At 39.6% G+C, this 16,894-nt stretch overlaps 1 protein-coding gene across 7 annotated transcripts in view; it reads left to right on the top strand.

Annotated features, from left to right (window-relative positions):
• Positions 1 to 16,894, top strand: part of SLC41A2 (solute carrier family 41 member 2) — an 86,640-nt gene that overhangs the window by 40,882 nt on the left and 28,864 nt on the right. For all 7 annotated transcript variants that reach the window (XM_037160638.2, XM_037160640.2, XM_037160639.2 and 4 more), the window contains 2 exons: positions 3,493 to 3,640; positions 9,938 to 10,017. In XM_037160638.2, the coding sequence (XP_037016533.2) occupies positions 3,493 to 3,640; positions 9,938 to 10,017 (228 nt within the window). The remainder of the gene's footprint in view (positions 1 to 3,492; positions 3,641 to 9,937; positions 10,018 to 16,894) is intronic.

The raw sequence follows: 16,894 nt of genomic DNA on the forward strand, positions 1-16,894 counted from the left end.
TGTCTTTGAGGGCCATTATTCAGCTTCCCATAGTACCCTTTTACATACCTGGAAATTCATATAAAGTGTTCTTTTGATTAGGGTCATTTCAGTATTTCATTGAGGAGGAAGCTATTCTTTTAGGTTTTCATGTTAATGCAGGAATTTGTGGCTAGCTTTCTTAAAAAGTTTTTTTAAGAGTTTATTTAAGCCAAGTTTTTGAAGACATGCCCAGGAGCAAAATTTCAAAGGACTGAGAAAATGTTCTGGAGAGTGGCAGTTTTGAGTTCCTTTAATGCATTAGAATCAAAGGAGAAAACATAAGGAAGATACATGAAATCCATTTGGTGGTGGATTAAAGAGGCAGGAGAAAGCATAATGAGGGAATCTCTAGAACTGGGTAAAGGTTGGCTGTTAGTCGACCCTTTTCCATTGCTGATTGTATCATTAGTGGTTTTCTTTTTAAAAAAATTGAATTTATTGGAGTGACATAGATTAATAAAATTATATAGGTTTCAGGAGTGCAAATCTATATAGTACGTCATCTGTATATTGTATCGGGTGTTCACCACCCTAAGTCAAGTCTTTTTCCACCTCCATTTGTCTCCTCTGTACTGTCTTCTACCTCAATATATGCACTAGTGATTTTCTAAAAGTAATTCTTCACCTTTATGACATTTATAGAATGACATCCTAAAAAGAGGACTGTTTCAGCACTTCCCTTTTTCAATATTTGTAATTTTTTCCTAGCTATCAGAATCGGATTCCAAGTTACCCAGGGAAAAGGAAGGAGAGTTCTGTACAGTTAGTTATACATATGGTCTAGTTTGATGGGAATGGGTATGTTAGCTTTGTTGAAATAGAACACATTTACAGTAAATCATTTTAGATACTTTTATTTTTATCATGGTTTTCCCACTTTTTTTTTTAGTGTTTAACAACTCAGTTTCAGTTTTTGAGGAACTGTGTGCTTATTATTTTTGGTTTCATTCCTGAGAAATTTTTTCTTCTCTTTGAAAATTCAGAGCAGTGATTCTTGGGTTGAGATGGTGGGTGGTTTTTTTTCAACTTCAGATGACCTTCCAGAGATTCGATGTTGAGAATAATTTAAAGGCCTGGCATGGTGCTCCTCTCTTGACCTGAAAATGAAATTCTAAGATGATCTGACCAAGCAGAATTGTTCTTTTCATTTGTGTTTAATGGATCTTAATGCTTTTAGTTTTCTGTTTAATCCTATAGAGATTGTTGGCAACCTTAGTTGTTTTAGGAGGTAAGGATGCTTCCTAACTAGGATGTTGTTTATCCTTGTCCAGTGGGTTAAAAAGGAGAACTAGAATGTATTCAATAAAGGTCTTTTCATTTTTAAAAAAAAATCATAGAGAAAATGAATCTATATGTAACATTAAAGCTCTTTAAATGGAGGAAAATAGTTAAATGAATTCTATTAGTATAATTATTTGAAGACATGATAGCAAATCAGATAAAGCCAGGAGAATAAAGTTTGTTTAAATATTAATTTACTATCTACAGTAATTATTTCTGCATGATTAGAAGAAATTTGAATTTTTATCCATTTCAAACATCTTTAGTTATATGTGAGATCTGTAAATATGTTAGGAAGATGAAGAAATATAAAATTACAATTAGGGATAGGAGTAAGTATAGGGTTCAAGAATTTTGTGAGATGTCAGGAAAAAATTATTTTTTAAAGATTTTGTTCATTTATTTTTAGAGAGGGGGAGGGAGGGAGAAAGAGAGGGACAGAAATATCAATGTGTGGTTGCTCCCTAAGTGCCCCCTACTGGGGGACCTGGCCCGCAACCCTGGCATGTGCCCTGACTGGGAATCGAACCAGCAACCCCTTGGTTTGCAGTCTGGCGCTCAATCCACTGAGTCATGCTAGCCAGGAGTGAGATGTCAGAAAAATATAGTAATATTGAGCTTAAATCTAAGGCTGAATGCTACAAGGACTAGGAGATTAACTGTCTTTAAGTTGTGAAGTCTCCTCTATACAAAATAAGTATTAAGAGTCAGTTAAAATGATATTACCAAAATGTCCTGGAACAATGTAATTGTTTCAAAAAGACACAGGCAATTTTTAACCCAATGGATATTTAGAATTAAGTATAAAATATTTGAGAATTCAACTCATGGTGTTAATGGTTTTATGCTAATGAGGCAGTATATATTTCTTTTGTATACTTGTACTTAGCCCAATGGAGTAACATGTCGGTCTTTTAATTTCATTTTTATTTATTTATTTTAGATTTTATTTATTTCCAGAGAGAGGGTGAGGGAGGGAGAAAGAGAGGGAGAGAAACATTAACTGGTTGCCTCTCACATGCCCCCATCTGGGGACTTGGCCTGCAACCCAGTCATATGCCCTGACAAGGAATTGAACTGGAGACCTGCCAGCTCACAGGCTGGCACTCAATCCACTGAGCCGCACTGGCCAGGGCTAATTCCATTTTAAAACTTATAATTAAGTGATTTATTCTTGTGATTTTAAATAGAAATCTTACCAAATTTCTAGATATTCTATGAATATTTATGAAAACTTAAGACTCACTACATTTGTTCATTTAATTTATTAGCTTTATAAATATTATTTTAAGTTCTTGGATACTTTTATGATGATACAGGTGAAATGTCTAACATAAGTAGAATGTCTCAGGGTATTTGATGAAGTTTGTAAAAGCTACCAAATATTATCCCGAATTCTTAAAAATAATCTTTGGTTAGATGCTTGACATTGTGAATGTAATATTGTAAAGTTTTTTCTTACTTTACAAAGTATTGGACTTTGCTCTTGTAGGTGGTTATTTGCGGATTAGCTTGAGCCTCTCAAGGCTTGGTTCCCGTCTGACTGGGGCTGACCCACAGCAGACCTCCTGCGAGAGTGGGCCTCACTACTCAGACCTGACCCTCGTGGGTCTGCCGAATGTCTCAGTGTTCAAAGACGCCTCTCTAGGGGGCTAGATCTTGAATGACTTTTAGCTCTTTGTTAAACTCTGAGAACTTCTCAGTTCGCAAACCTCCAATTATTCGTGGCTTAGTCTTGTGGAGTTCATACTATGGCTTGATATTCAGTTCTCGAGCTTTCTTTGAAAGCTTCAACTTTTTCAGTTTTCTACCCTATAAACTACTAAGCCCAGTTTCTTCATGAAATAGAAACGACAGTATATATCTCACACTTGTGACGGCACTTAAACGAGTTGATGAACATAAAGCATTTAGCACAGTGCCTAAGTAGTAGGAGTGAAATAAATGTTAGCTTTTTTACTATTGTTCTTGTTGTGCTTATTATTATTGCTATTTCCATCTAGGTTGCCTAGCCATTTCAATCAGTGTTAATATTTTTACCTTATCTATAGTTTAAATTTGTTTGAGAGTTTTAGAAAATCAATAGCATGTGAATATGTTTGATAATGTATCTTCTGGTAAGTTTTTAGGATTTACATTTGCTATGTGGTTAGAACAGAAATAGAAATACTCTCTCTTTTTTCATTTTAGAGACCTATTACTACGTCTCCCCACTAGTTGGCATCTTTTTCTTGGCTCTCACTCCTATCTGGATTGTAGTAGCGGCCAAGCATCCAGCCACAAGGACCGTTCTGCACTGGGGCTGGGAGCCGGTCATAACTGCCATGGTAGTAAGTAGGTTAGTATCAAAGTGTGTGTGTGTGCGTGTGGTCCATGTGCATCTGTGTGTATATTAAAACAATTAAGTTTCAGGAATCAATTATATTATGATCAATTTCTGTTTTTATTTCATGAGTCAATTATATTGTGTATCCAGTTCTTATTATCCCAGGTAATAATGGGTATAAGTGATAGGAATGACTGAAATCAGTAGATGTACAGAACCTCATTTGGCAACCAGTTTCACACTTCTTTCCAACCAAATCTTTAACCAATTGTTGAGTGAAATTTAGTGGTGTTCGTCTTTGTGTGTGTGTGTGTGTGTGTGTGTGTGTGTGTGTGTGAGTCTGATGAGGACATCACTTGTGTTTCATCTGACAGCTACCACTTGCTCAGGTAGCTCTCAGAGGGCCTGAGAAGTGGGCGTACCACTTGTCAACTTCCACTGTGACAGGATTTGACAGGATGTAAGGCTATAATTAAGGGCATACACAACAGATTTAGTTACAAGGATCCTAATTGCAGAGGAATTTTTAATAAAAGAGAACACCTGAGAGGCCTAGCAGCCAGGTATTGATCAAATAAAGGGTGGCACAGCCACAGGATGGAATGTCAGTGAGTCGTTAAAAGTGAACGCTGTCATATTTCTGTTGGTATGGACAGGTGTTCATTATACATTTGGTGAAAAGAGTAATAAAGTACAAGTGAGTATGAATTTCCTGTTAAACATGGTGGATTGACAGGTGTTCATTCCCCTTCCTGAAATTACTAAAGTGACAGTAAAAGGATAAAAAGCTGTAACGCCAGGTAAAGGAGGAGAGCAGAGAGAACAGCAGGTGCGAAATTGCTGAGATAGCAGTCAGGGGGCTGGTGGTCAGCAGAGTGGAAGAAGCTAAAACCCAAGGGCCTGCAGGGCAGGGAGCACCCCTGGGAGGCGCACGGTCTGAGCCTCAGAAACTCAGAAGGTGGAGGGGCCTTGAGTACTTCTGCAAGCAGAAACGAAGGTTGGCTGAAGGTGTATGTAAGAAGCAATTGGACCCTCAAGGCCTTTTCTCTAGTTTGACCACCCAGGTAGCTGCCCCTCCCACCTTAACAGAATCGCTCTGGAGAGACTAAATCAGAGAGGCTCTAAGTTCAGAAACACCTGCACAAGGTAGGCGTATGTGGCTGGCAGGCAGGCTTATGTCCCCAGGAGAAATATTAGGTAATGTCTTTCTGGGGAAAGTCTCTAGCACCACAGAAAAACCTGCAGCTACTGACCCTCGTGGGTCTTTTAGTGAAAGAGCTGCATTTGCATCTGACTCTTGTTCAGTGAGGCCCACCCACTGACCAGCTCTGCGCAGGGGCACAGAGGTCTCCCAGCGTGCTTTGCAGAGCCCCTGACGGAGGCATAGACTCTGAAGGAGGCGTAGACGGTAACTGATCACTGGACATTTGGTTGAGGCTTCTAACCTGAAAGGCAGAGACAAAAAAGAAAAGCCACTCCAAGAAGGTCCAGGGATGGTTGAAAAATCTCAAAAAACTATCTCCAGTGTCATCAGAGAAATAAAAGAAGCTATGACATCCACAGTTCTGTAAGAACAGAAGGCTTTAATAAGGAGGACTGAAAAAAAAAGAGCTCTTGGAATTTAAGAATATACAAGTAGCAGAAACAAAAAGTCTAGTGAAACAGTTAGAAGACAGGGTTGAGGAACCATCTGGAGAGCAGAACGGAGAGCAGAGAGGTAGCTAACTGGAGGCAAACGATGCGGAGAGGAAATTATCAAAGAAGTAACAGAAGAAAATTCCCCAGAACCGAAGAAGATTCCCCTGGAATCATGGGCTTCCAGGCTGAAAGGGCCCGCAGAGGACTCAGCACGATGAATTGCAGTAGGACGGACCCAAATCAGAGCACATTATTGTAAATCCCCCAAACTTCCAGAATATAAAGTACTGGGAGTCAGCATGATGTCCAGTAGCAACACCAGAAGTGATTCCTTCAAAATTCTGAGGGAAAATGATTTTGAACATAAAATATGGTTGCAGCATCAACCAAACGTAAAGACAGACTCAGGAAGTTTTCGGAAATGCAGGCTTTCAAAATATTTGCTTCCCATATACCCTTTCTTATAAAAGCTGATAAAAGACAGTTTTATCACGACGAGGAAATCAGATGCCGTAGGAATGTGGATGGCATATGGCTCATCTTTCTGTAATGTAGACTGTTTTTTTTTTTTCCTGGAGGATTCCAGCAACGGGGTCCTGTGAAATGCTGGGACTCGTCACTGTGCACAGACTAAGACTCAGGGCGGGGAGACTGGGGCGAGGGAGGGATGACGGCTGCTCACCAGGTGGAGGGAGCAACTGGCCAGGTGCGCAGAAGAGCAGGGGGCTTAATGAGGGGTGTCTCTAGGAAAAAAAAAGTGGAATTGATTGATTACCTGCCTGAGAAGTTTGTGGTCACAGGCATTTCATTAACTCTGCTGCAGATCTGAGGCGGAATTAGTACTAAGTAGCTAAAAGGAAAAAAAAAAACCAATATGAGATAAAGCAAAAAGGACAAGTGAGGCAACTTAATCATATGCTGTGTGGCTCAGTTGTGAATTATGATCCCACTGTCATGATAAAGTGAACCCTAAATATTTCACCCAAACTGGTAACTAGGTTGTCAGGATAGGGAGAGAAAGAGAATTTGAAGGGACTAAAGTGAGGAGATAGGGTGAGAAGCACCCTGGGTGTTTAAGCCAGACTGCTGATCACAGCTTGATTAGATTAACAACAGACCAGTTCGCTGACTGAGTAGTTTAACATCTGAGATGGAAAACACAAAGAATCAGCCAAAATGGGAAGACAAAGAAACAGATCCCAAATGAAAGAACAAGAGAATTCTCCAGAAGGGCAAGCAATTTGTCAGAGAGTTTAGAATAATGATATAGGGCTACTCAACAACAGGAAAAATGATGTAGAAACCATAAAAAAAGGACCAGTCGGAAAGAAAGAATGCAATATCCGAGATAAAGAGCACACTGGAAGGAATAAACAGGAAGTTAGATGAAGGAGAGGATCAAATCAGCATTTTGGAAGACAAGGTAGAAAAACACACCCAGGCAGAGCAGCAAAAAGAGCAAAGAATTTAGTCCCAGCTGCTGTGGTTCAGTGGGCTGAGTGCCGGCCTGCGAACCAAAGGGTCGCTGGTTTGATTCCCAGTCAGGGCACACGCCTGGGTTGTAGGGCCAAGTCCGCAGTAGGGGACACGTGAGAGGCAACCACACATTGATGTTTCTCATTCTTTCTCCCTCCCTCCCCATCTGTCTAAAAATAAATAAGTAAAATCTTTTTAAAAAATGAAAAAATAATTTTAAAAAAATGGAGAGAGCTTAAGAAACATCTTAGACAACATGAGACTTAAATCTTACACCCCAAACCATAAAAATCCTAGAAGAAAACATAGGCATCAACATCTTGGATATTGCTCGTAGAAATGTTTTATTGGGGTTATCTCCCCAAATGGGACTGCACCAAATTAAAAAGTTTTTGCAAAAAAAAAAAAAAAATCAGCAAGATAAAAAGACAGCCCACAGAATAAAAGAACATATTTGCCAATACATCTGATAAGGGGTTCATATCCAAAATTTATATAAGTAGTTATAAAACTCAACACCAAAAAAACAAACAACCTGATTAAAAAATGGGCAAAAGACCTGAATAGACACTTCTCCAAAAGGAGATACAGATGGCCAATAGGCATATGAAAAGACGCTCAATGTCACTAATCATCAGAGGAATGCAAATTAAAATCACAATGAAATACCATCTCACACCTGGCAGAATGGCTATCATCAGTAAATCAACAAATAACAAGTGCTAGTGAGGATGTGGAGAAAGGGGAACCTTTTTCAGTGTCTGTAGGTATGCAGACTGGTGCATCCACTGTGAAAAGCAGTGTGGGAATACCTCAAAAGATTAAAAATGGATCTGCCCTTTGACCCAGCGATCCCACTTCCGGCAATATATCTGAAGGAACCCAAAACACTAATTCGAAAGAACCCAAGCACCCCTATGTTCATTGCAGCGTTATTTATAGTCGCCAAGATATGAAAGCAGCCCAAGTGTCCATCAGCCGATGAGTGGATAAAACAACCATGGGACATTTGCAGAATGGAAATTCTACTCGGACATAACAAAGAAGACACTTTTACTGTTTGCAACAGTAATGGACGGACCTGGAGAACATTATGCTAAATGAAACAAGCCAGTCAGAGAAGGACAAATACCATATGATTTCACTCTCATGTGGATTCTAATGTAGAAGCTGAACTAATAAGCAAAACAGAGAGACTCATAAATGGAGAGCAGATGACCGGGGGAATATGGGTGGTGGGAGGATTGAGCAAGGAAGGAAAAAGGACTCATGCTTAGGACAGCAGTGTGGCAATTGCTGAAATTAGTGGGGTATAAGGGGACTAAATGGTAATGGGGAAAAAATACAATACAGATTTAATTAAGAGTTTAAAAAATAGAATAAAGATTTGAGAAAAAAGCAAAAAATAAAAGAAATAGTAGGGAAACATTTTATTTAGAAACACAGAATTAAATGCTACAAGAAACACGTAACGAAGTTGAAAAGAGTTGCTAGCAGAGAGCAGAGTCTAGGCGGGTGGGAGCAGAGACTGCTTTATAAGCTTTGTGGTACTTTCACTTTTAAAATAATGCCATTTCTTTGTCTGCTAAAAATATTTAATAAAAGTGAAGAAAAATAACTTTACAATTTGTTTTAATTTTATTTATGTTTTCATTGTGCCTTTTTTATTTTTTAAATCTTTACTACATCTTTCATTCCATGAACATGGGAGTTTTAATTTTTTAAAAAAAATCCATGTTTAAAAATGTCTAGGAGGCTATTATGTGCTTACAGTATGACTTTGAATGAATGACGTAACTATTGTTGCTTTTCCTTATTTGGTTTATATTTTCTAACTTTTCTCTAATAAGTTTTATTGCCTGGGTAACATTATTTAAAAATACTTTTTATCAAGTGTTCATTATATGTGCACACCATGATCTGTGCATTTTATCAGAGACATTTATTATTTGAAATATAACTGTTTTCCTATGAAATAATATGTTTTAAAAATTGACCTTAAAATACTCAATTATTGGTAAGGACGACTATTTTTGGATTCAATAGTGTATTTTTTAATGTGTACTCTACAGTTAAAGCATGTTAAGCTATTCATCTATTATACTAAAGAATTAAAATAAAATAAAAAGACTTAATAATTTCCTAATGTTTACTATCAAGTAGTGGTGAGAGTCTTCGATATTTTGACCATAAACCCCTGTTCTGTGACAGTGTATAGTTCATTTTTTCTGTAATGTGAATTGCATTTTCTTAGAAGATTTGGACAAGATTGGGACTGGCAATGTTTTATAGTATGTAGGCCAAGAGACCCAGGTTAACCAATTGATAACTTCACTGACTTATATATCTGTAGCTGTATGTTGTTTTTCCAGACTCCTGTTTTCAAAATCATCTCTTTCCATGGCTGTAACTCATTATTTTAATTTACCAGTGATAAGACATGCCCTAACTATATCTAGGTTTATAGGACAATAAAAGTCATCCCTTTACTTCCTTGTTTACTTCGAATATGAAAAGATACTCATTTAACATTATTTTTAAATTATAAGAGCAGTAATGCACATGGTTTAAAATTTTAGTAAGTGTGGAAGTATATAAACGACCATTAATCTTCTCCTGATCTCAGCCCCTAGAGAGAGATGTTGTTAATAATTTTTTATATGTCCTTACATACATTTGAATGCTCTTAAAGTGTATGTGTTTCCTTTTTACAGTGACGTATCTTGGAGATCGGAAAGAGAGCTGTGAAATGTGGGGCTGTGGCTTGCTTATGCTATGTTTTATTTTCAACATTTTGTGGTTGATACTGATTTTTTTTCCTAAGATTTTACTTATTTTTAGAGAGAGGGGAAGGGAGAGAGACAGAGAGGGAGAGAAACACTGATGTGCAAGAGAAACATCAATTGGTTGCCTGTCACACACCCCCAACTGAGGACCTGGACCACAACCCAGGCATGTGTGTGCCCTGACTGGGAATGAAACCAGCCACCTTTTGGTTTGCAGGCTGGTGCTCAATCCACTGAGCCACACCAGCCAGGGCTCGACATTGGTTTTTACTTTGAATATTTTTCATTTTATCTTTTAATGTCTAGATATTTTATCTTTAAAAGTAGGGTGGTTTGTGTGTAAAGAACAGCTTCAAATCAGTACAGTTCTTTTCCTCTTCCCTAAGTTGTGTGATTTTGTGTCTTTCAGCCTTGGAGGCCTTATTCTGGACACAACTGTGTCTGATCCAAACTTGGTTGGGATCGTTGTGTACACACCAGTTATTAATGGTAAGAATTAGATATACTATCTCATAATGATATCAAACCTTTAGATGCTCTTAGATGCTCCTAGGCATCTTAGGGCTCAGATTTAGAGAGGGTTGTCCACACATCCCCATTCATTCTTTCTTCGACCCCAGGTCACCTCTCCCAGTGGAAATGGCATTTCCTTTTCTCAGTATGCAGAGCGCATTTCTGAAAAGAACTGTTTTTTAATCTTATCACTATGTATGAGTTTGAGAGTCAGGCATACCTGATTTTTAAGGGTAGTGAGGCAAAATTCGATATTGCAATCCTGGCTACTCTCTGCTTATCTGCTATCTTGTGTTGTTTTATTGCTGCTATCAATTTTCGTGGATAAATTAGAGTTAGCACAGTTTATACATTGCTTGAGTCAGTTCAGTTCATTAAAATCCATCATTCTCCCCCAATAAATTTAATAAAAATTAAAAGTTAAAGAAAAAACATCTGTCATTCCTCTGCAGATCCCTTTAAATCTGCCTTCTGTGTTTTCTTATCTATAAAAGGGGAATTACTACACTTAAGGTCACAGGAACTTTTATGGATTCTGTTTAATAAGATCATTTTAATCCAGTCCTACTGGGTGTGGGGCTGGCTCTTATTAATTGGATTTTAGTACAGCCAAAGCCAATGTAACTTAGAAAGTAATTGCACCTGGGGAAAAACATGTCAGGGGATATGCTATACATTGAATATAAATTACTTTTGTATATTTATGTATAAGAAAATGTGTTATGTGAAGGCAAGTTCTCCAAAATCTAATTTTATGTCTAAAATGTCTACTCTGCATTTAATTTTTTATATAGCATTAGAATGACCAGGAGCAAATTTCCCCTGCAGATTTTCCCAATTTTCCTGGTGCCACCGTTCTGCCTGTCACCTCCCCTGCTTTCCAAATCAGGGTCCAGTCTGATTCAACCTGGGCCTTCACCCTCCCTCAGGAGACAATGACCCAAGCATGCTGATTTTCCCTTTATTCACTTACAGTGAATAAAGTTACAGATTTTCCCTTTATTCACTTCCCCTTGTTCACTTACAGTATAAGAAGCATATGTCTCACTCTAGGCATCATTCAAGTAACAAAGTAGCCTCCCCACTCACTTTCTGTCCACCTCTAGTTAAATGTCACTGCCTACTGGTCTTCCTTAAAGTTTTTATTAAATACATGTCCTAAGATGATGAACTTAACGGTGGTGTCTCCTGCCTGTCAACTTCACTTGGACAACTTCTGTTCAGCTCTCTGGGCCCCCTACACGCGGTGGCTCATGCCCAACTTTCTCTTAGTCGCTCTGACCAGATTCTAACATTGTGGCCACACAGAGTTCGAATTTTCACTGCCTGGAACAATTGCCACTTCCCTTCCACCCCTTCCAGTCCCCTACAGTGAATATTAGTTGATGAATTCACTGGCACAAATATTACAAATTCATGATCATTCGAGCTGTATTGTCCAACATTTCATTGAGAAACTTAACTTCACTTACAACAACCCATTGTTACTAAGGGTTTAATAAATATTCCTGTTATCTCCTCTGACACAAGAAACAATTCTAGAGCTTTGCAGTGTTCCTTTTTAAAAAAAAACTGGGTGGTGGGTGCATGGGTTTTGTAGTACGATTCCTTATAGCTTACATATATTTTACAAATATTTTTGTGTCTTTTAAATATTAAGAACAAAACAGTGAACATGGAAGTAGCACTTTTAGGTTTCTTGTAAAATGGTTGCCTGTGAGAAGAATGGAATTAGGATGACACCTAGAAGTCGAAATGAGGAATTTTCTTCAGGACAGGAGAGGTGTAGATATGTCTACTGGTGAGTGGGGAGGGAGCAGTAGGGAAGGGAAGATGGAGGGCACGAGATCCCGAGTGATGAGGTCGCAAGGCCGTGGAGGGTGGACTGCCAGTAGCCTAGGCAGGACGGGATGCGCCCTGGTTTAGCGTGTTGAGGAGAGGAGTCCTCGAGAGACGGGGAGATGCAGGGGCAGGGGCAGGAGATGGAGACAGGTGAAGGGCCTTACTTACAACAATGGCCTTCTTTGTCGCAAGAAAGTAGATGGATTCATTTCTCCAGGGCAGTGTTTCCCAGCCTTTCCCATGTCCTTGCACACGGGGAAAGTATAATCAGAGGCGGCACACTTCGGCGGAGAAGGAGGCCACTTGCCACCGCAGGCCTAGCCTGCCCCTGCAGAACTTGGAAGGTCCGCATCTCAACACCCCCGTAACCCACTCACAGCGCACTGGTCAGGAAGTTCTGACCAAAGGCGGGTTTCTCAGACTCCTTCTCATGGTCGAGCCTTGAAAGAGCCACCTTAAACGTTTTTTCCTAAATAGTGCTTACCCATGAAATTTTAATATCACAGATATCCTTTTTACCATTTATGCACAGTGTGTATAGCTGTTCTTTATACATAAGATGAGGAAGATTATGAGCCCCCCAGACCAATTTCTGTCCCCATTAAGAATGCATGAGCTAGCCCTGGCCAGTGTGGCTCAGTGGGTTGAAGCATTGTCCTGTGAACCTAAAAGTCGCAGGCTCAATTCCTGGTCGCAGGCTCAATGCCTGGGTTGCTAGTTCAGTACCTGGTCAGGACCTGTGCAAGATACAACCAACTGATCTTTCTCTCCCTCTCACTCTCCATTCTTCCCCTTTCTCTGCAATCAATAAGCACGTCCTCAGGTGAGGATTAAAAAAAAGGATGCATGACCTACGGAAAGAGAGATGGAAAACTTGCAGTCTTTGTCAGTCATTCATTGGGTTGTTGGCAGGCGCACTGGAAGGAAGCAGAAGACGGTAATGAATTAGAGGCTTGGGAAGCGGATGTGCCTGACCTTCTGTAGATGAGAGGGTGTTCACTGTGAGGGGGCGATGTGTATTTCTTTTGAACAACATGAAAACATGGAAGCCACATTCCCCCACCCCTCTGCATTTCTTGAAACTAAAAGGGTGATTCCCACATGTGCCCTCTGACGGGGAGCCACGGGAGCAGGACCAGTGAGGATGCGATTTGTCGAGGTGGTTAGAACATGCAGGTGTATATGGAGGACAGCAGGTCGGTTGTGCAGTTCGTTGTAAGGGTTCCTTTGTAACAAGGTAAACTTTCACTTCGGGGCCCGTGGGGATAGCCAAAGAATTCTTGACATCATTTGAAATATATCCTATGATGTGAGTGCTAAACATTTACTGGAAACATACATTTCTAAATTTAACAAAACATGAAGTTGTTAAAGCAGTTCTTAAATAACTGTTTTAAAGCAGTTCTTAGATAACCCTGCTGATAATTTATCCTATCAAACTCTATAGTATCAGGTGAGCTTATTCTAGCATAAGGCACTTAAAAATTAGGTCTTGTGGATGTCGAAGGCTCTCAACTAGTTAATTATTTGTATACTGACACAAGTTATTTTATTAATAACTTGTGTTATTAATTTACGTGACACAATCTTTACACATTCTCAACTCACTTTAGTAATGCAATTAGTCTAAAGAACTTAAATAATTTAACAGAAGTGCGGGTGGACTAGCTCTTAAATATATGTGTATCATGATCACAAGAAAGGATTTTTGAGGCAACTTCCGCCAAGATGGAGGCGTAAGTGGAAGCACTGTGCCTTCTCGCACAACCAAGTTTAAGAACAACAAAGTTTTAGTAACAAAAACGCAGCCAAACCACAGAAAAATTGAAGTACACAGAAGTCTGACAACAACGAACCCTTCAGCCAAACCTGTAAGAGGGGCAGAGACAGCAGCAGAGCCGGGTCAGGCAGGAAAGATCCACTGGACCAACCCAGTTGGCAACCCAGGTGCGCCAGCAGCCGTGGGTGGATCCCAGGTGTGGAGAAGCAGGCAGACCCACTGAGGGTGCAAGGCAGAGGACCCACTGAGGGCTGATCACGGTCACACATTTGCGCTCAGATAAACCGGTGAAGGAGTAAGCAGTGAGATGGACCACGCAGGCCACAGTGGCAGGAAGCAGCAGAGGGAACCGCCATTGCCCCTCTCTGACCCCGCCCCCACATACAGCGTCACAAACCAGCAACCCGGGTGGCCCCGCCCTGGTGAACAACTAAGGTTCTGCTCCCCATACCTAACAGGCACAAACAGATCAAAACATGGCTCAAGACCAACTCAGAGCCCCAGAGCCGATAAATCTAAGCGATGAAGAAATAGCCAAACTTTCAGATGCACAGTTCAAAACGCTAGTGATCAGGATGCTCACAGAACTGGTTGATTTTAGTCACAAATTAGAGAAACATATGAAGGCTAAACTGATTGAAATGAATGGAAATACACAGGAAACCAAAAGTAATGGAAGGAAAACTGGGACTCAAATCAAAGGAGTGGACCAGAAGGAGAAAAAAAAATGACCAAACAGAAAAGGATGAAGAAACAAGAATTCAAAAAAATGAGGAGAGGCTTAGAAACCTTCAGGACATCTTTAAACGTTCCAACCTCCAAATTATAAGGGTATCAGAAGTGGAAGAGGAACACCCATGAGTGGAAAACTTATTTGAACAAATAATAAAGGAGAACTTCCCCATTCTGGCAAAGGAAATAGACCTCCAGGAAATCCAGGAAGCTCAGAGAGTCCCAAAGAAGTTGGACCCAAGAAGGAACACACCAAGGCACATCATCATTACGTTAGGCACATTAGCCAAGATTAAAATGAAGGAGAGAATCCTGGAAGCAGCAAGAGATAAGGGGACAGTCACCTACAAAGGAATTCCCATCAGACTGTCAGCTGATTTCTCAAAAGAGACCTTCCAGGCAAGAAGGGGCTGGAAAGAGGTATTCCAAGTCATGAAATCCAAAGACCTACAACCAAGATTACTCTATCCAGCAAAACTTTCATTTAGAATGGAAGGACAGATAAAGTGCTTCTCAGATAAGATCAGATTCAAGGAGTTCATCATCACCAAGCCCTTATTATATGAAATGTTAAAGGGACTTATCTAAGAAAAAGAAGATAAAAAAGATGAACAGTGAAAGGACAGCAAACTCACAGTTATTAAGAACCAAACCTAAAACAAAAACAAACTAAGAGAACAGCTAGATCAGGAGCAGAACCATAGAAATGAAGATCACATGGAGGGTTAGCAACAGGGGAGTGGGAGGAGGAGAAGGGGGGAGAAGGTACAGAAAATAAGTAGCATAGATGGTAGGTAGAAAATAGATAGGGGGAGGGCAAGAATAGTAGGGGAAATATAGAATCTAAAGAACTTGAGACACATGGTCACAAACTAAAGGGGGGAATGGTGGGGGAGGGGTGTGCAGGGTGGAGGGGAATGAAGGGGGGAAATAGAACAACTGTAATGGCATAATTAATAAAATATATTTTTTTAAAAAGAAGCCCTAAAAAAAAAAGGATTTTTGACATTGAAGAGAGCTATTCCAAGGTAATAATTCTGCTATAGTTTAAAAATATAACTGATCATGATGAGACCATAATGGGGCTTCAACCCCATGAGAGGTTGAGGCTAAAATAAGTTCCCACACTAATTACATTTTTTACTTTAAAATTTTATTCACCTTCTCTGGAAAAATTATACCAGACTATAAAGTCTTGATTCATTTTATTTTTAGTTCCATGTATTTTTAGTTTGGTGCAGTTTTAACACCAGTGTGTGTGTTTCCTGGGCTACTCAGTGAGGTAGGCCAGGGAGGGCGGGGTGAAGAAAATCGTAAGTTGATTATTTATTAGAGTTTATTTGTATTATCACCTATGCTAGTCTGGACATGGTAATGAAATGATAAACGCAGTTCTATAAAGTTCTACCAATGGGGTTTTTTAGAAGAGAGTGACAGCTAATCATTAGGAGCTTTTGTTTCAAATTCAGTTTAAGAGAAGTTATAGATAGAGTAGATGTTCTCAGATTTAATAGCTCACGCTTTCTGCATTTGCATTGAAGCGTTCCGTATCTAATAAAATACCAAGTCAAACATTACCCCCAAGAGAATCCCCAGGATACATGAAGTTGAAGTGGAAACCATTCTTTATGCGTTCCTGTGGCAAATATGTAGCATTAAAAAATGCATCTGAGTGTTCTGCATTACATATAATTACACATAATTCTTAACATTCAGTTCTTCTCCTTTTGGGGGCTCTGACGAGAAATCCATGGAGGAGCCTTTACCATGTCCAGAAACTCATGCCTTTCATGTATGACGTATTTCATCGTCACCACTAACATTTGTTGAGACTTTACCGTGTCCAGAAACGGTTGTATCCTTTATGTATGCCTTATTTTAGTCAGTTGGATATTAAACGATCACTTTACAGATCACAAAACTGAAGTCCCAAGAGGTTAAATACTGAAGTCACGGTGAGTGGCTGAGGCCGGCCTCGGACCCATGCCATTGAGCCAGAGCGAACTCTGTGGAGGGCGGAGCGAAGCATTACGCGCCTTAGTTATTCAGGCTGGTCCGTGGGACTTTGGTCCCCTTTCACACCTATTTTAAAAGAAATTTGTTGGCCCTTAGAAAACTGGGGTGCATTTTTAAAACATTTTTATGAAACTGTATTTCATGTTATCTTAAGCATTTGCTTCTAATGAATGTTTTATTTACTAAATGAGATGTGGTGAGGAAATCGTGCATATCAGTGAATTTATTATGGGATGCCAACCTGGGGTAAGGATGACGCTTTCACCAGCTGAGCCACCTGGCCAGGTGGCTCATTTCCAGCCTATGCACATAAGATGCCCCAAGTGTCTTTGTATGTCATATTTATTTCCATTCAACTAGAAACAATTTCTAAGTTTTATTATGATTTCTTCTTTACTCTCAGAGGCATGTTATTTCAGGTAGTGGAGGCGTACATCAGTTTTTAATACAGGGTTTCTCAGTGTTGACACCACTGACATTTGG

This window comes from Artibeus jamaicensis, unplaced genomic scaffold, assembly GCF_021234435.1.
Source record: "Artibeus jamaicensis isolate MK-2021 breed Jamaican fruit bat unplaced genomic scaffold, CSHL_Jam_final contig_233, whole genome shotgun sequence".
In the NCBI taxonomy this organism is placed as follows: Eukaryota; Metazoa; Chordata; class Mammalia; order Chiroptera; family Phyllostomidae; genus Artibeus; species Artibeus jamaicensis.